The 20,350-nt window shown below is 40.2% G+C and overlaps 1 protein-coding gene across 2 annotated transcripts in view; it reads right to left on the reverse strand.

The window, feature by feature from the left end:
• LOC137278216 (TP53-binding protein 1-like) overlaps window positions 1-20,350 on the reverse strand; it is a 41,973-nt gene that overhangs the window by 13,941 nt on the left and 7,682 nt on the right. For both annotated transcript variants that reach the window (XM_067810431.1, XM_067810430.1), the window contains exons 7-23: window positions 18,773-18,840; window positions 15,652-15,742; window positions 14,332-14,417; window positions 12,965-13,017; window positions 11,790-11,924; window positions 11,396-11,563; window positions 10,658-10,694; window positions 9,554-9,625; window positions 9,020-9,118; window positions 8,166-8,265; window positions 7,592-7,704; window positions 6,163-6,280; window positions 5,185-5,353; window positions 2,457-3,131; window positions 2,118-2,340; window positions 1,326-1,507; window positions 248-394 (exon numbers count right to left, since the gene is read on the reverse strand). In XM_067810431.1, coding sequence (XP_067666532.1) covers window positions 248-394; window positions 1,326-1,507; window positions 2,118-2,340; window positions 2,457-3,131; window positions 5,185-5,353; window positions 6,163-6,280; window positions 7,592-7,704; window positions 8,166-8,265; window positions 9,020-9,118; window positions 9,554-9,625; window positions 10,658-10,694; window positions 11,396-11,563; window positions 11,790-11,924; window positions 12,965-13,017; window positions 14,332-14,417; window positions 15,652-15,742; window positions 18,773-18,840 — 2,536 coding nt within the window. The remainder of the gene's footprint in view (window positions 1-247; window positions 395-1,325; window positions 1,508-2,117; window positions 2,341-2,456; window positions 3,132-5,184; window positions 5,354-6,162; window positions 6,281-7,591; window positions 7,705-8,165; window positions 8,266-9,019; window positions 9,119-9,553; window positions 9,626-10,657; window positions 10,695-11,395; window positions 11,564-11,789; window positions 11,925-12,964; window positions 13,018-14,331; window positions 14,418-15,651; window positions 15,743-18,772; window positions 18,841-20,350) is intronic.

Consider the following 20,350-nt stretch of genomic DNA (forward strand, 5'->3'; position numbering starts at 1 on the left):
TGAAGTTTCAGCATCGTTGGTTGAGAGGTTGACATGGAGAAATCCGTTACAAATTAGGGAATGCACAGTATACGCTCAACAAACACACCATGACATAAGCTCAATTGAATTTTGTGGTCTTACACATGCTTCCAGCATTAACTCATCTTAGTCCAAAGGGGTTGTGTGAAGATACAACATAACTGTAGCAGCTTTCTTGATCTCTGCATATTCCGAACCATTCTGCAAGAAGGCCAACTTCACCCACCTCTTTCTTGACACGCCCCACCACCTTCCCTTCTCTGTTGGTGACTATACGAATGATTGTCTCAATCTCAACAGTCTTCTTCTTCCTTGTGATGATTACTGTCTCCGTCAGCTGGTCAGACATCTGGGAGTCAGACAGATCTGAAGACTGAAACAAGGACGAAAGTGATAATGAGTAATGTTACCTAACATATGAATATGGGGAAAAAAAAGATAAATACAAGAAGACAAAGTCATCAATATCCTCCACAACGGCAAATATCCTTCCTGAATATGTCTACTAATTATGATTATGTGAAATGGTTTGGTGTGTATATTGAAAAGTGGAAGGAGAGCAATGAAAGGTTTTAACGGTTCTCCTCCTGATGGGAGCAGAACCACAAATTTCATTCTATGTCAAACTTGTTGCCATGAAAAGGCCAAAATATTTTAGTCAGAATTCATAAATAACCAAAAGGCACCAGTACACCACTAGACCAAGCTAAGTGTCAAGCTTGGTGAAGAAACATAGAACGGTTTTAGAGTTCTCCTTCGGAAAAGAGCACTACCACCAATTTCAGTCAAAGTCAAACTTGTAGCCATGGAAACACCATGGGATGTTACTCGGAATTCAAAAACTATAAAAAAGCACCAGTACACCACCAGATCTATCTATGTGCCAAGTTTACTGAAGAAGTAGGGAACAGTTTTAGAGTTCTACTCCAGAAACACCAAAATTTTTTATTCAGAATTCCAAAACTACCAAAAGGCACCAGTACACCTCTAAGTAAATCTATGTATCAAGCTTGGTGAAGAAACATTGAACAGTATTAAAGTTCAGGGGCCCGTTTCACAAAACTCTCGTAAACCTGAGTTCTCGTAACTTTTCTCGTAGCATTTGTACCTGGCATACTCTGCATAGGAGGTGCAACTGCTATGAGAAACATTACGAGATTTTAGGCTTACGAGAGCTTTGTGAAACGGGGTCCTGCTCCAGAAAAGATAAACGTGCATGGATGGGCACGGGTCAGATGTGAGTAGTCCTTCAATGACTGATTACAGATTGCAAACAGCCTTTGATGATGCAGAGATAGTCTTACTGCAGCTGGTGCGGAGGAGGCTGTTGCTATTGCTGTTGCTGCTGCTGTCACTGCTGCTGTCGCTGCTGCAGCTACTGATGTCTTGCCAGGGATGTTCTGGAAAGCTACATGTCTCTCTGTTGACCTCTGACTGGGAAGGGAGTGACTCACATCAGCATCAAAACCTGTGCCTGGACTGTCTCCTATCAATATAGAACAACGTCTATCACAAAATATTTTCTTTAACTAATGGCAACAATGCTGTAAATCTACCAATGACTAATCTTCACTAAAGTATACTTACTTGAAGGTTGGTTCCACAGCTGCTGGATAGTTCCAGAAACTTGCCAGAGGATGTGTTCGGGAAAACTGATGCACAGCTACCTTCACTGAACTGAATGCACCAATTGCAAACTGATGGGTATCTGATACAAAATCTTCAGCATTCCTGGTATGTTTGCTGAATTAGCTTAAGTTACCCTTCCTAGACCTTGCAGGCAACACAACATACACTAAACCTGTTCTACATCAACCTTCAATGAACCTCCTCTACACCGACCTTCACTGAACATGCTCTAGATCTACCTTCACTGAACGTGCTCTACACCAACCTTTACTGATCCTGCTCGACATTGACCTTCACTGAACCTGGTCTACCTTCACGGAATGTGCTCTACACAAAATTCAATGAACCAGTTCTATCTTCACTAAACCTGTTCTACACTGACCTTCACTGAACTGGCTTTACACGTACCTTCACAGAGGCTGTTTCACACCTACCTGTATTGCCATGAGATTTTTAAGTGCTCTTACCTGGAGCATTTTCCTGGTTATCCGCAAGAGGAGTTTTTCTGCTCGGCAACTTCTGCATCCTGGTGACAGGTCTGCGCAACTTTTTAGGTTTTGGCTTGCTGGCAGATGCCTTAAAGTCTGAAGACACGGTACTGTCATCTTTCACAATCTTCTTAGCAGTGACTCTTTTCAAACTTCTTCCAGTTTTTTTTCTTGATGATAATGGAGTTGTTGGCAATGGGTTCTGTAAGTATAGTGTGATATGCAAGTCACTTTTAACTTTAAACAGTAATCCTCAATCCATCAGTATTTATACACACATATGATATTACAAGCTACTAACTAGCATCAGTTACCCACCCTGGTGGTGGTGGTCTGTTCCGTGGCTAGCTGCTGAGACTGAGATCCATGGAAGGTGTAGGGATCAGAGGATTTCCTCTGCAGAGAAACACTGTGGGCAGCATGAAGTGATGTCTCCATCACAGACGTCACATTAAGAGGATCACCGATACCAGAGTCCTTCAACAAGCTCACACTGGTAAGATTACCTCCCTTAGGGTCAGCCACTGAGCCTGAAGTTGAGTCCACCAGTGCTGTTTTCCAAGCCGTCTGCTTCTTGTTATCCTTGGATCTGGAACTCCTTGTGTTTGCCAAATTTGTAAATGAAACTTCTTTTGCAGACAAATCATCTTTTGAGGTGCTGGGTCTTGGAGTAGAAGCAACACAAATTTTGCTTTGGGATTGCATAGAGGCTGTAAGACCACTACTTGCAGCTGGTTGAACTATCATTGTTTTATCAGTTTGTGTAGCTTCTTTCGTCTGCACCTGATGGAGAAGTGTCCCCTGAGCATTGGTCTCCTGCCTTATGGATGCTGTAACATCACCATGATGAGTTCCATGCAGCTGTAACAAGCTTTGTTCCTGTAGTGAGCTTGACACATTATCTTCCATCATTTCTACATCCACATTCTTAGGCACTTCATAAGTCTCTGTGTTTTCATCAAATGGGTCAGGAGCAATATCTTTTCCCTGAGTCTACAAATGACAAGAGTTTAAGTTGATATATAAATGCACCATGACACTTGCAGTCATGACAGTAACATCATGATGTATTTTAGTGTACTGGCATATCTAGTATTGAAATTACTCTCAATTACTATATACGCATGACAATTGGCAGTGCAAGCAACAAACAAATATGTAATTTTCTGAATATAATTGATATTTTATACTTATCCTGTCTCATGCTTATTACGCTTATCTCCTCCCTCTATTCAAAGATAGGGGAACACTTGAAATCCCTTGAAGTTGCCTTCTAATTGAAGCCAAAGTACAATAAAACCACCCACCAGAAGTCTCCCTTTCGAGCCAATATGGTCACATGACCAGCCATGCTTGTCCCTCTCTCATAAGCCTCACACGAGAATTACTGTGAATTCAGCGTGACTGAGAGGGGCAGTTGGGAGGGCTTGATGGGTAAGTGTAAAATATCAATTTTATTCAGAAAATTACATATTTTTCCATATCCTGACTCATGTTTATTATGCTTTCAGAATCCAACGTCAACAGCAGCGGGTCAGGCGTCACTGGATTCTGTTGACTGCCATATAAGTACGTCCAGTACTCCCACTCTTCAGGAACTATTATGGAGTAGTTAGTTTGCTTTGCAGGTCCTCAGTGTAACGGCTCTCATCCATACTGAGATAGTAGCGGGAAAGGGAGGCTTCAGGTGGGTGAGTGAATTGTACATCCGCTTCAATTAGAAGGGAACTTCAAAGGATTTCAACTGTTCCACTATCTTCACAGAGAGGGAGGAGATAAGCATAATAAGCATGAGTCAGGATAAGGAAATACTACAGCTACTCTAAATGATCTAGGCTAGACAAATGATTGGGCACATACAGCATCGTTCACCATATTTATCCAATCTCTATTGCAGTCTGCCATGAAGAATACTATATGTACCAAAGACCTTGTGACTACCATCTACTACTGAAGACCTTATGACTACCATGGACTATTGAAGACCTACTGACTACCATGGACTACTGAAAACCGTTTGACTACCATGGACTACTGAAGACCTTATGACTACCCTGGACAACTGAAGGCCTAGTGACTACCATGGGCTACTGAAGACGTAGTGACTACCCTAGACTACTGAAGATGCAGTGATTAACCTTATACTGAAGACCTAATGACTACCATGGACTACTGAAAACCGTATGACTACCATGGACTACTGAAGACCTAGTGACTACCACTGACTACTGAAGACCTTATGACTACCATGGACTACTGAAGACCTAGTGACTACAATAGACCACTGAAGACCTAGTGTTTAACCTTGAATACTGAAGATCTTATGACTACCATGGACTATTGAAGATCTACTGACTACCATGGACTACTGAAAACTGTATGTCTACCATGGACTACTGAAGACCTAGTGATTAACCATGAATACTGAAGATCTTATGACTACCATGGCCTACTGAAGACCTAGTGACTACAATGGAGTACTGAAAACTATTGACTACCATGAACTACTGAAGACCTAGTGACTACCATGGACTACTGAAGACCTAGTGACTACCATGGACTACTGAAAACCATATGACTACCATGGCCTACTGAAGACCTAGTGACTACAATGGAGTACTGAAAACTATTGACTACCATGAACTACTGAAGACCTAGTGACTACCATGGAATACTGAGGACCTTATGACTACCATGGCCTATTGAAGACCTCATGACCTCAACAGACTACTAAGGATTTCCTCTGCTTCATGTTGAGTTTGTAACAAATGACTGACAGGAAACACCACGACAAGGATTCACATTTAGATTGTGACATCATCTAATACACAAGTTGTTCATTTTTAAGGTTTGTCCTTACCTGACTCTCCAACATCAAAATATGTCACTCAAAGAAGTATTCACATTGTTCACTGAAGCTCAACACTGACGGTACATCTTTAGCCACAGAAAACATCAACGTTACTCATTTTCACTTATTTCTCCACATCTTTTTTCCATCTCATTAAATGTTCATTTTAGCATCTTACACTAACAAATAGCTCACCTGTTCAAGCTTTTCCACACTGACATGCTGATCAGGCTGGGTCTCTGCATCTTCATCAATATGAGTTATCTCCCCTGTACGAGATCTCTTCTCACCTATCAGTGACTTGGTCTCACCAGGTGGTGCTGCTTTCCTCTTCCCTCTAATTTCTATGTTGAAGAAATCCTCACTGCATAATGTAAAATAAGCCGAGATAAGCATCTGCAGCTACCAAGCAGGGGTCAAATACTTACTACTCTACGAAACGTAAAGATTCACTGTAAGAGTGGTTCTCTGCTGTTTTTAGCAATATTCTGGCAATATCACTCCAGGTTACACCAGAAATGGGCTTCACACATTGTACCCATGTGGGGAATCAAACCTGTGTCTTCAGCGATGAGTGGACGCTTCAAACATCTGGCTACCCCACCACCCCAGTCAGGACCACACAATCCAGTGATTGCTTTGTACAAAAACCATAAGTTGCATGGCATCAGTTCTTACCCAGAATACCCACTGTATGTTTATACACTACTCAACATTTTCAAGGGACAATGCCTTAAATCATACTATTCTTGTCCAAGTCTGGGCAAGTCAGGCAGCTGCATGCATACAGAAAGACAGGTCAAGTGACCTGATGGAAAGCTTATATAATATGTTGTATGACATAGAACCTCAACAGCTAATTGCACAAGCATTCACATGACTTTGTATGCATAAAAGAGTTCAAGTAACGGTCTCCCAATTTCATCTCCATGTCAAATTGCTATGGAGTCGAATGTGACGTGTGTCATAGCTGTCCACCACTTCAGTGAAACTTACATGCATCAGAACACTGCAGACAAGGATCATAATCTCGGAGATACAAACTCAGGGCATTTGTCATTATAATTATTTGAAAAACATTAAACACCACCTGTATTATGTACGATCACCGGCTGAACTTGGAAAATATTTTTGTTACATACAATTTGTGTGACTACAAAATTCAGTTCCTACCTCTCCTCTGATTGATGGAGTTGTTGATCATCTCGTCTCCGCACACCAGATCGCGTCTTCTTGAACACATTCACCTCGCTCCCTTCCTCTCCTTCCTCTGACATCCGAAGGTCAGGCTCTACAGGCAATGAGTCAGTAAGATAGGCCATGAAGCAGACCAGTTTCAAGTGGGTTGTATCTTGTGTTCGGAATTGATATAAAATCTCTATACTGTGAAACACGAATACACCCGAAGATGGGTACGTGTGCACACAAGTGATTGAGTCAGTTGGGGTTTAGACTGCTTTTAGCAACATTCCAGCAATAATCATGGTGGGTGGGGGGACACTAGAAATGGGCTTTCCCAAATGTACCCATTTGGGAAATCAAACCCAGACCATTGGCATGACATGCAAACATTCTAACCACTAGGCTACCCAACAGTCCAAGTGAACTGAGAGGTAGTTCAAAAGTATTCAAGACAAGTATACTGCATTGAATTGGAAAACTACAGGCTTTAGTCACATGTTTCATTCAAATTTTATTTTCTTCACTTAGAGTCCTGTTAAGAGTATCATGTTTAGTTGATTATGAATTATTCATAGTTTTCTCACTTGTAATCACGTTAATTCCTTATTTAAGTCAAAGGTAAGTGTTAGAAATTAAGTGGAAAAGTTTTCAACTTAGTTTTATGCTGCAGTGTTTGTGTAAGTAGATCCAACCAGTTGGCTTGTGTTGTGTCAGATGGGAGTCATGAAGACAATTCCTCTTCAGTGAAACAAACACAAAGGTGTCAGTGTCAAGCGAGTTTTACACTGCCTCAAGCAATATTCCAGCAATATCATGGCAGGGAACATCAGAAATGGGTTTCACACATTGTACCAATGTGATGAATCGAACCCCAGTCTTCATCGTGATGAATGAATGCTTTAACTACTAAGTTACCCTGCAACCCCCCTATCAGTGAAAGTACTTGGACAACCACTACGTCCACAGCATAATGCTAGTACATGTAAACTGGAATAAATTTTTCAGAATGTTCAGGCTTGTCACTGTCACACATTTCTGCAATATTCATAAACATCCAAATGCTTAATTAATAACAAAATAACCAATAGTCACTACTTTGTAATGAAAACCTGTCTAATCAAATAACAAACGACTGTTGTAATTGATAGGGTTGCCTATCATTAACTAAATATCGATCGATTGTCGACACATATTGGAGACATAACTAATGGGAATGAAACGAGATATGATTTGAATGAATTATTATCAAAATGGCATCCTGATCCTGATCTAGAATCAGACAATAAATAAAGCCCTAAAACTGTATAATGTGTGACAAAATTATAACTGTTTTCGATCACATTTCTGATTATCAATTATCCTACCCATCCCTAGCAACTGGGAACAGTTACACCATGAGTGTTGTAGTGCTTCTCCTTACTCTGTATCCTGAATGTCGTCTCTTCTGTGCTCTGACTCTGTGAAGCCAGCGTCGCTATAGACAGGGAAGGGACAGGAGGTGCAGCAGCAGTAACAGCAGCAACTCCACCATCCCTGCAATACACAAACATGGTACTGTGCCCCTCAGCAAAAATGAGGCTTAAAGGGATGCAACTATATCAGTTTTTCTATTTAACAAGAACTGTTGCCATTAATTCTGCTACATATCTTGACCAGATATTACCACCACGGCTCCACATAATTTGCATCAGTCAGCTGAGGGAATGTTCATAATTGGCTTCAGGGATGGAGAATGGTGGATGGGGTGGGGGTGGTGACGATGATTTTAGGTAGTTGGGGTATCATCCATTCTCTTCTGGTGAGGTACAGTTTTACACATGTGGGTCATCATTGAGTTTGAACATGACATGCAGACTTTGTACATATATCATAAGGGGGGGCCCTTTCACATTATACATGCTTCCTCATAAAAATTATCATGAACCCCCTTCTACCCAGTCATTAATTAAGAATGGACCCAAAGTACACATTCCTCAACTTCTGAATCAACTTACGTTCGAGGTGAGCTTGACGCATATTCACCCTTATCACACTGCGGAACTTGGGTGGGATGTATCAAAGCACCATCTTTAGGCAATGTCAGATGAAAACCATCTGTGGAAAAACCACATCGCCTCTATATATTAGGAAAAAGCTTTAACAAATCACACATACAAACTTGAGAAAAGTTTCTGACATACCTCATACCCTTGATATCTCTTACATTCCTGATGTAAAAATATGCAACATGTAACAGCGGTCACGCCAAAGACTCAGCTGAAGTGAAAGGCCATTTTAGAGACACCATTGCTGATTTCACTAATGCCAGTTATACGATTTATAACTCTTATGGCTTCAAAGGAGATGAGGGAATATTAAATTTAGAATGCACAAGAACATAGCTAAGAAAATATGAAAATAAAAATCTTTCCAGAAACCTGTTGACTAATGCCTCAAACACCAGGACTACAAGAGGGCAAGACCAATTTTACCATGCTTCCAGCAATACTTCTAACTATCCTGGCAGAGAACCCACAAATTTGGGTTTCCAACGTTATTGGGAATACTTCAACCCACTAGGTTTCCCCAATGATCTTAACTTGCTGTGTTATGATGTGTTATGATGTGTTATGATATGTTATGATGTGTTACGATGTGTTATATGTTATGATATGTTATGTGTTATGATATGATGTGTTATGATGTGTTATGATATGTTATGATGTGTTATATGTTATATGTTATGATATGTTATGTGCTGTGATATGTTATGATGGGTTATGATATGTTATGATGTGTTATGAAGTGTTATGAGGTGTATTCGTCACACACAGTGCAAAAGAACAATTTATATATCCTGAATCCTCACTTGAATCAGACGATGCTGACTTCGGCATGCTGGCTCCGGTTCCATGTTTTTCTGCGATCTCGGGAGTGGAGGCAGCCTTTGCCTGACTGCTGACCTGGGCTGTAATGGACATATAAGATCATTACATCTGCTTTTAGAAATGTTTGTAAGAAATGTCTTTGAAATTGACACATCAAGTAAGATTTGTATCTAAAAACACAAGGTACAATAAAAACAACAACTTAATGACAGCATTGTTTGACACTAACCAAACAACTTTTCTAACTGACCATGTCTGTGTGCCTCATCCAAAGGCATCTACACCCATTTACATCAACATAAAGTTCAAAGTTTTAAGTAATGGAAGACAATGAATGTAGACATGTTGATATGTATCTCTTGTGTGTCAAATAATTAGAGGGTCTGTCATGAGTAGATAATATGCCTTGGGGTAGATGTAGTGTGCAGCTGCTCACAGCCTGACAGCCTGGACGTTTACACAGACCATACCCCTAGTGTATTACAGGATTATGTTTATGACTCTTCTGCAGCTACCTGTAGGTGTGTGTGAGCCTCCTTGTGACTGCGACAGATGCAATGCCAGATCTTGAGAATCAGGACAAAAGTCTGATAGACAGAACAAAACATATACTTACACAAAGCAATACCTGTCGGTAATTAAGCTGAATGAGTGAGTACGGTTTTACGCCACTTCTAGCAATATTACAGCAATTTTACTAAGTGACATAAAGTGTGTAAATTAGGAGATAAACAAAATGTGTTTGGCAATTTTTTCGGATGTTATTGAGTATTTGAAGCACAGGAATGCATTGGGAACTGACAGTGTCGGCCAACACATGTTTATCAACATTGTAAACAAAAAAGCAAACCAAAAGGTTTTACTGTCTGCACTCGTTTACATCGAGTATGGGTACAGCAGTGACGTGTCATCAGCTGGCCGTTTCATCAGCTGGTTCCTATGGTAGTATCTGGAGCCTCTCATTTGTGACGCCATTCTGATTTTACGCCACAATATGATTTAAATGACGTCACCACTGTGTACGATGCAACAAAACAATTGTTTGTGATATTTCTGTGAGTCAATACGCAACTAATACTCTTGCAGTTTCTGGGAATCAAATACCATTTGATCATGTTTTTCAACTACAGAACACAGTGACTTTTGCTTTACAATGAGAAATATCATGGTTAGGTTGTTGTTTAATAACACACTCAGCAATATTAGCTACATGGCAATGGACTAAAAATAATCGAGTCTGGACCAGACAATCCAGTGATCAACACCATGAACATTGAGTCATTGATCTATGCAATAGGTATACGATGTCAACCAAGTCAGTGAGTCCGATCACCCGATCCTGTAAGTTGCCTCTAAAGAAAAGCATGGGTTACCCCGATCATGTATCTGTATCATTAATCAACAAACAAATTGAAATTGAAAATAAGCTGGAGATAATTGTTTATGCTCATTTCAGCTTTTAACTTCAGAAACATTCCTCAAACCCATGTAAGACACAAAGGAATTTTGGACAACTACAAGGATTCCTGTGACAACTTTCAACATCTCAAGAGTCTAATACTGTCTGTACAAGTTGTTTTTGTTTGTTTGTTCACAGATTCATCTACACATTGTCATACCTCCTTGATCCTCGCTGCTCTGGCCTGCTTCTGCCACCTGCAGGGACAGTTCAAAGTAAGTGAAAGAATGACTTTATTTCTACATTGCACTTAACAATCTTCCAGCTAAATAGCAGCAGTCTGTAAATAATCGAGTCTGGACAAGATAATCCATTGATCAACATCATGAGTATCGATCTGTGTAATGAGGAACCAATGACATGTCAGCCAAGTCAGCGAGAATGAGCATCCGATCCATCCGTCACCCCTTAGGACAAGAATGGGTTACTGAAGTTATTCTGACCCATGAGACAGATTTACCCACGTACAGATGTACTCATAGTATTTTTACACCATATAAACTTAGTTCCATTTCAGGGTCTGTGTTTAACCAATATGAATGGTAAGTCGTTAGGACAGTTAAGTGTTGTTAAGTAATTGTTTAAGTGTCTTTAAAGAACTGAACCTGTTCCAAACGCCTACCATGACAAGTTCAATTTCAAATGATTGGCCAAGCTGAGCCTCTGACCTAACCCTTTGTCTCACTGAATACAGTCTCATTGCAACACACTTCAAGACAAGTTGACAACAAACCATTTAAATCAGGCGAGTTTTAATATGTTGCATGGTGTAGTATTAAAATGACACAGTGTCAGTACATAAAACCTGGGGGGCTACATACATCCCACCAAAACAGCATGTTTATTTAAAACAGATCATACTATTTTGCATCAATTTTCTAAATATATTGAAATGTACCTTCGACTGTGATGGGCCCCTGCTCTGAGTGTGCTGTGACGATCCCCTGCCATCTGATCCCCTGCCATCTGCTGGCTGTGACACTGTGTATACAAGGTGCAGTGATTCCCCTTGAGTTTCTTCGCCTGCCAGAGTCCTTATGTTAGTGTCCAGCAAAACCACCTCATCCTAAAACAGGAAATCCACAACAATCACTTACTAGAACTGTCTCCTAATCCTTCAAGAATCCATTTTGAGAAGTAATAACTTTTATAACAACTGCTACTATGTTATGCAAAGGCATATCAAGTATGAGCAAAAGTGGAAATGGTATTACAAATACATGGTCAACAGAATTTTCAGATAATACTGTGATTCTCTGATCCCTCATGGATGACAATTACGTCTAACAAACCTCTTCCTTTTCAGCTCCTGTGTCCTCCACAGTGACTATTAGGTCAGGATGTCTATCTTTTACTGTGATTGGGTCATCAGCATTGGACGGAGGTGGCAGTCTTTCACGATGTTCCCTGGAGTACCTCTTGGAATGCTGGAAAGGGAAATCAATGGTAATAGTTCTAGCTGATGAGTTTGACTCCAGTCTAAGTAAAGTTAGGCTCATTATTATTTGCTGCAGAGTACAACAAACCCTAGTAAAAGTTCACATCAGATAATCCTTGAGCGACCTATCACTGTCCAGTCAAATGCGATACGGCAGAACAGATTTAACCAATCAGACCATGACTCCTATTTACGGTTTGACAGGACTTCCACGGTCAATGGCACTGATCTCTCTGCAAACAAGACCCCACATAAAACAGATATTTGACCTACAATATATGCCTTTATGGCTTTCTGATGACATGGTTACCATTAGGTAATATTTCAGCAAGCTGACATCTTTGAATATTGACAAAAATGTTACTTTCAGCGATTGGTTACTCACTGTGGCATGCTACTAGTGCATCACCAGGAATCAATGGTACAGAAAATAGCATTCTGATCATTCGAGTACAAACCTTTTCATGAAAAAGTTCAAAACGTAAGTGAAAATGTCAGCTTTCACAATTTGGTCTTACTGGTCAAGGTTAGCTGATGTGACCTTCTAACTAGGGTTCGTTAGACACAGCATAGCAGCATAACAAATAATACTGAGCCAAAATTCACACATTTAGCAACATACAAGCAAAATCGCAGAAGGGCAGACCAGAAATGGGCTTCGCACATTGTACCAAGCTGAACGTAAGTCTTCAGCATGACGAGCAAATGACTAAGCTATCCTAACACCCCTTCTGATTAAGTACTATACATAACACACATTAATATTTACACTGACATGTCAATATTACTTGATGGCAGCAGGGAAACACTGGAGTTAGGGTCAGATAATCCAGTGACTGCTATCATAAGGATCAATGGGCTAAGGCATCAAGTCAAAACACACAAAGTGCTGCATGACAAACAGGTTGATGGGGATCCATTCTAAAACTGAATGAAATATTTTTTTAGATTTTTTTTTCAATTAGTTACACCACGTAACTGTGGACAATGTCATTGCACATCACTGTAAATTCCCATGAACAAATTTACCCTGTCTTCAGCTTCCAGTGTCCTGTCAATGTCTGGGTTGTAGGCACACTCATCTGGAGGACAAAAAGTGATGTAAGTGAGTGAGTTTAGTTTTCACACAACATTCAGCAACATTACAGGTATATGTGGTGGTCTGTAAATAGAGAGTGAGTGAGTTTCATTCTATGCCACTTTTAGCAATATTCCAGAAATATCATGGCGGGGGAGACCAGATATGGGCTTCACACATTATGAACATGTGGAGAATCAAACCCGAGATTTTGGCATGACTTGCATTTGGCCAAAAGGCTACCCCACCACTTCCGGTCTGAAAATAAATGAGTCTGGACCAGACAATCAAGTGATCAAGAGCATGAGCATTGACATACACAATTGGGATACAATGACGCGTCAAGCAAGTCAGCAAAACTGACCACCCAATCCCGTTTGTTGCCTCTTACAACAAGCATGGGCTACAGAAGTTCAATTCTAACCTGGATCTCCATGGGTGAAGTGTTGAAAGCATGACAGATGGAAACACTTGGCATCTAGTTTTGCTGATGCAGTCTTCACTTTATTCTAGTAAAATCTGTTCTGACAGTATCTACTCATCAAACATTGTTACACAAATACACCAAATTTAGATAAGTCTGAACATCACATTGGAGACAGAAGTCACTTCTTGTCAACTCAGCTACATGAGAAATAGCAAGGTTGGATCTAACAACAGTTTCAGACATCTTCTGATCACAAAATTGTTTGAAGTTCTTTTGGGGGGTATGTTTTAACTGAATCATTGGTAGATCAGGATATGGCATGTGTACAATGGATTGCTATTTCCAGCTTAGTTTACAAGGAATACACACAAAATTACTAATCTAAACTATCTGATTTCAGGTGCGGTGAAATGGGTGTTTAATGCCGTACATCAGGATATTTTGTTCATATGACGTGTATGTGCCATTGCGTGTGTATGTGTGTCTGCTTGTACTAGACCTGACTTTAGCTGTTCATATCATGCAAGGTCATTGACATACCATGCCATAGTTTAGCGGGAATACCCCACTCAGGCACATAAACAACCAGTCCTTGTTGCACCCATTAATGCCTAACGCCAGGCAGGAACCAACAAGTCCCATATGTTAAGGTATTTTGGTATCACGTCACCGGAGATTGAACCCATGATTGTCTGGACAGACGCTCTAACCAGTACACCACAGAGGCAGTCTTGGTATACAGAACAATGCTAACAGAATAGAGATAACATGTCTAGTATATTTATTGACAGAGCAGAGTTCATGATTTAATATCTGAATATTTAGTGATCATATGAGCTAGTGTCCTTGTAACAAACACTATCACAGAGTATGGGGGTGACCTTAGCTCACCTGGTTCGGCCTCCCCAGCAGTCGGTGAGCTTGGTATGATGACAGGAATGTCCCCATATGCCTCAGGTGAAGGGGCCAATACGTCTCTGGAGAGAGAAACACAGTACAGAGAAAAATTTATGTGCTGCATGAAAAGCTTGACATAGTGATGCCAGGTGCATCTCTACACATACAGAAGTTAAATCAGGACTGAAACGGTTATAATAACTCATGAATGACAAATGTTGACGTATTTCATGGATTTGTTTAATAGAGGTGTGACAATACAGAAAATTCATGATACAATACGTATCATGATATTTTGGAGCAATATGATACAGTTTGATACACACCATGATATGCTATCTTTAGCTATTTTCTTTAGAAACATGTATTTTGACATCAAGGAATAGCGTAGATTTTGGCATAACTGTCAAATTCTAGTGACAATTAACAATTTTGAGGTCAATGATACATATCATGATACGAAAAAAGAGCATTGAAATATTTATTGTCCAATAAAGTATCACAATTATCGATTCTACTATATATCATCACAGCTCCATTGTTCATGTACACAAGTACACCAAAACCAAGGCCAGTTAGGGTATGTCACAGCGTATCCAACAACTGTAAAGTCTGTATGCCATAAGTAGTAGGTCTCATTCCACATTTTCAGGATACAATTTCAGTTCTTTTTCTGCACCAGGAGCAACTAATTAAACTGCACCATCAAACAATATTGGCTGCACTGTCATGAACAATCCTATTGCTATCACTGACAGCAGACGATTGATACCCAATCATCAACTTGTTTAATAAAATAGTGTTACACAGAAGGTCATATACAGAGATGCCAACCCCAAATAGGGTTGTGTCAATGTTCAAAATTAGTAGTTTGACTATAAAATTTGTAGTCAACTAAATAAACAAAATCAAGATGGAATCTGAGAAAAATAATGAATGGTATTACGGCCACATGATTAAATTATTTCTGTCGAAACTAAATGTGTCAAATCACTAAAATTATGTTTGTTACTTGCAATCATTCCAGTTCAAATATGTCATTAAATATGTTAAATGGAAAGTACATGAAGTCCAAAAATGTATTTCATCATTGCAAATATATGTTTTTGTTTATATATCCAAATTTTAATGCATTATAATCAAATATTCATAGGATTCCTAGTGGAATCGTATTGGCGTAGTTTGAAGTTAAAATTCGTAGCGACTTTGATTAAATCGTAGAGGTTGGCATCTCTGCATATAGTATCCTCTATTTATGAGTCCTTATATTTGTCTTAAAGTAGCCAAGAATGAGTAATGGACTGAACTACTCACAGACTTTCATCCACAGTCTCCACCACTCTCACAGGTTCACAGGACAACTGCAGGCTGCTCAAATGTTCTGATGGAGTGGATACAATATGTTCTGCAATCCAACCAAGCAATTACTTTAATTATATTGTCAGGTATTATTTACATGAAATATCAACTACATTATCAGATAAAGGTGTAATGAGTGGTTTAAAATGACCGTTTCATCAATGAAACCACAAGGAAAATCCATCTCCAGTGTGCAAAATTTACACTAGTCCTATGGCTCCTTCCAGTAAAAGCTCATCAGGACCACTAGATAATAGTTTGCAGTGGTTCTAGTGACCAGTGAATTTCGTATTGATAGTTAAGTAAATCTACAAATGTTATTTTGGACCAGTGAAGTACAGACAAGACAACTAGTTATTGTCCACTCACTGGTCCTGTGGTCTAGTGGTAAATTTTGAAAGGTTTCTTTCCCTTGATCTCACAATGGACAGGTACTGACAATATCATGTCTGATATACGAGGGTATGTAAATAAGTTTTGAGCCTTGAGCATTTTTCATACCCATGTGTCACAGCCTATGGTACGACATTGAACCTTGGGGTGTAGCCGATGTCATATATAAGTTTTGGTATCCTACTCTCAGAAGTCATTGAACAGCTCACATTGACAGAAAGAGAACCACCTCACGGCAGTGAAAATGAGATAAAAACGAATATAGAGCAGTAATTAAGTTTTCAGTTCTTGAAGGAAACTCGGTGAAAAACATTGAAGAAAGGCTTTCAGCAGTTTGTGAGAAGTCTTCCCCTTCATCTGCTACCATCAAATGATCAATGAATTTGAGCATGGTAGAGAGAGTCTTGAAGATTACCCCCGTCCAGGTCGCCCAACAACAAGCACTAGTCAGGAAAACATTGACAGAGTGCATAGACTTGTGCTGGAAAATCGTCAAATCACACGCCATGAGTTAGAGGAAACCACAGGCATTTCACACAGATCCATCGAGACAAATCTTCATGAACATCTCGTCATGTCTAAGGTGTGCGTAAGATGGGTGCCAAGAATGCTTACAGATGAAATGAAGCAAACAAGGGTCACCATAAGCAACTCCATGCTAACCAGATACAACAAGAATCCAGAAGATTTTCACTTTAGGCTAGTAACCTGTGATGAAACCTGGATCCACCACTATGATCCTGAGAGCAAACAAGAATCCATAGAATGGAAACATGTCACTTCTCCCAGGACCGAAAAGTTCAAAGCCTCCAGATCAGTGCAGAAGGTAATGGCGACAGTCTTCTGGTATAGCAAAGGCATCATCCACATAGATTACTTACCAAAAGGAAGAACAATGAATGGGGAATATTACGCTAACTTGTTGAGGCAAGTGCGACAGTCAATCAAGGAGAAGCCCCGGGGCAAGATCAGACGTGGTATTCTTCTACATCAAGACAATGCTCCAGTACACACCTCTCGCGTTGCAGCCGCTGCTGTCCAGGAATGCGGGTACGAAATCTTGCCGCATCCCCCCTACTCTCCAGACCTGGCACCAAGTGATTACCATCTGTTCCCAAATCTCAAGAAACACTTGCATGGTCGTAGATTTCAGGATGACAATGCGCTTATTGCTGCTACTGAGGCTTGGTTTGAGGACCAAAATGGCGCCTTCTACAGAGATGGCATCAGCGACTGGCAGAAAAGATGGAACAAGTGTCTTGACTCACAAGGGGACTATGTGGAAAAATGAATGTGGTTCATACCAATATTTTGTGTTTTTCTATGCAAGCCTCAAAACTTATTGACATCCCCTCGTATTTCCAATATGATACATGATATGTGTTGCATCTCGCCACTAAAAGTACCAGCGCTGTACAGTTTATATGTTCAAAGGGAACCATGTGACCATTACTCTATTGTTTACACATGTATCACTGTGTATCACTTCTGAATTCATGACTAGGATCAAGATGTACAAATGATAAAGGGCAATAAAAAAAAATTGGACATATATTCCTGGCATTGACATTAATATTTGTTTATATTACAATTGTAAAAGTAACAGGTAGGTATAAAGGTGTTTGGAACATGTAAGACATTTGTGGTCAGTTGAAGCATGAGTCATTTATAAATGAATCTAATCAGGAAAATAGTTTTTCATATCCAGACTGAGGTCATCACTAAGGAGTTGCCAATCACAAACTTGGAAATCGATGTCACAGTTTCTCACATGGGTTTCAACTGGTGCCATTAAGCTGAAACACTGCTGATTGTGGCATTAAACATCAAACAACACCAATCACGTGGGTGAGTGAGTGAGTGAGTTTAGTTTTACGCCGCACTTAGCAATATTCCAGCTATATGGCAGCCATCTGTAAATAATCTGGTCTGGACAGACAGTCTAGTGATCAACAACATGAGCATCGATTTGCACATTTGGTAACTGATGACATGTGTCAACCAAGTCAGCGAGCCTGACCACCCGATCCCGTTAGTCGGCTCTTATGGCAAGCACAGGTTGCTGAAGGCCTATTCTACCCTGGGACCATCACAGGTCACCAATCACATGTATTTCTCATCAACAGTGCTGGTGTGTAAGAACCAAACTTACTTCACACATATCAAAACGGCAGAGTACTAGCCATATATACTATTTGCAAATTGACTGCCTCAGCAGCCATGGTGAAATGAGATATGAACCTCTGGCACAAATTGATATGTCATCAATGATGAGAACAAATATGTGAATTATGACATTCACCCTGATTTCCTGAAAAAGATGAATGACAGATTGTCTCATTTCCAATATGGCTGAAATAGGATGAGTAAGGGAGTTTAGTTTTACACCGTACTCAGCAATATTCTTGCTATATGGTGGCAGTCTGCAAATAATGGAACTTTGACCAGACAATCCAGTGATCAACAGCATGAGCACCAATCTGCGCAACGGGGAACCAATGACATGCATCAACCAGGTCAGTGAGTCTGAAAGCCTGATCCCATTAGTCGCCTCTTAGGACAAGCATGGTAGCCTTTTGTGGCAAGCATGGGTTGCTGAAAGCCTTTTCTATCTTCACAAGTGGCTGAAACAGAGGCACAGATCATTCATGTTTAGGTTCCAGAAATGTTCAAAACAACATACCTTGATGGTCAGTCTCCTCATCCTGAGACAGTGTCGGGGGGAACAGTTTCTGTAAGTTTTGACGACTGCTGCAACACAAGCAATATAAAGAAAATCACAATATGAAGACAGACAACACTCAGTCCCCATGACCTCACACACACACATAACAAACAATACTGTCATGCTTCTAAAAGAAACAGAACTGGCTTCATGGATAGGCTTCTGGGGTGAGTGAGTGAGTTTAGTTTTACAGCGCTTTTAGCATTATTCCAGCAATATCATGGCGGGGGACACTAGAAAATGGGCTTCACACAATGCACCCATGTGGGGACTCGAACCCGGGTCTTCGGCATAACGAGCGGACGCTTCAACCATTAGGCTACCCCACCACCCCAGAGGATTCTGGATAGGCATCAATGTATACAATATCAAGTCAAACTTTACAGTGTGACCTTTCAGATACATCTTCCAGAGTGACTGATGCTTCAATGTAGTTATGTCACGAGGCTGCCTAGTGCTCCCTAGACGGTGACAAACACAAGGACTGAGCAACTGTCCTAGTTGTCACTATTTCTGCGACCTAAACAATGGCACAATAAGAACAGTGGATGCCCATAAAAAGCCATTATCTGAAAAGAATGGTAGTTCTATTCATTCTAATAAAGTATCCCAGCAGAGTAAGCAAGCTTTTTCGGATTTTGTGACACATAGATCCAATTTCATTTTTTTTTACCAAATTCATTCTTTTTCTGTATTTCTTTCACCAAAACAAAACATGGTTATTCATGAGTGGCACAGCAGAGGTCATGAACCAGTCAAGAATTATGGGATACAATCTGGGTACTCATGTAAGAAAAACAGTAACAAGCATTGTCACATTGTGACATAATCCCCCGCCACAAATTATCAAAACAAACTTTGGGCTGAAACCTTCAAAGTGTTGCAGTGACCTTGAAAATAACTTGAAGGTCACCAAAATCGACTGGGCCCTACACCATCCATAGATGAAGCTTGGTGACAAATATGAAGAAAATCCAGTCACTGGTTCTTGAGATATCTCGCTGACAAGCTAAACATTTACCTGAACATGCTGAAATGTTCAAAGTGTCAACGTGACCTTGAAAATGATGTGAGGGTCCCCAAAATCATCTGGGCCCTATGCCAACCCTGGATAACGCTTGGTGCCAAATATGAAAAAAATCCAGCAATCAGTTGTTGAGATATCTCGCAGACAAGGGTAAAACATTTGTCCCCTTGTGACCTTGAAACGAGGTAACATCAAGGTCACCCAGGTCACCTGGTGTCTGCCTAATTCCCTAATGTAAGCTGTCACCAAATTTGAAGACAATGGGTACAACAGTCCATTAGATAATGTCGTAATAAGCGTTTAAAAAGTGGTCAAAGTGCCATAGCCCCAAATCAACTGGTGTCTGCATAATCCCCCAATGTGGGATATCACCAAATTTGATGACTTTTGGTGCAACAGTTCATGAGATATTGAGTTAACAAAATTGTGACATACCTACGGACACTGCTGAATACATACCAGTAGTCCCCGTTCCGCACTGATGCGAGGGACAAAAACATAATTCTGAC

This window comes from Haliotis asinina, chromosome 3 (genome assembly GCF_037392515.1).
Source record: "Haliotis asinina isolate JCU_RB_2024 chromosome 3, JCU_Hal_asi_v2, whole genome shotgun sequence".
In the NCBI taxonomy this organism is placed as follows: domain Eukaryota; kingdom Metazoa; phylum Mollusca; class Gastropoda; order Lepetellida; family Haliotidae; genus Haliotis; species Haliotis asinina.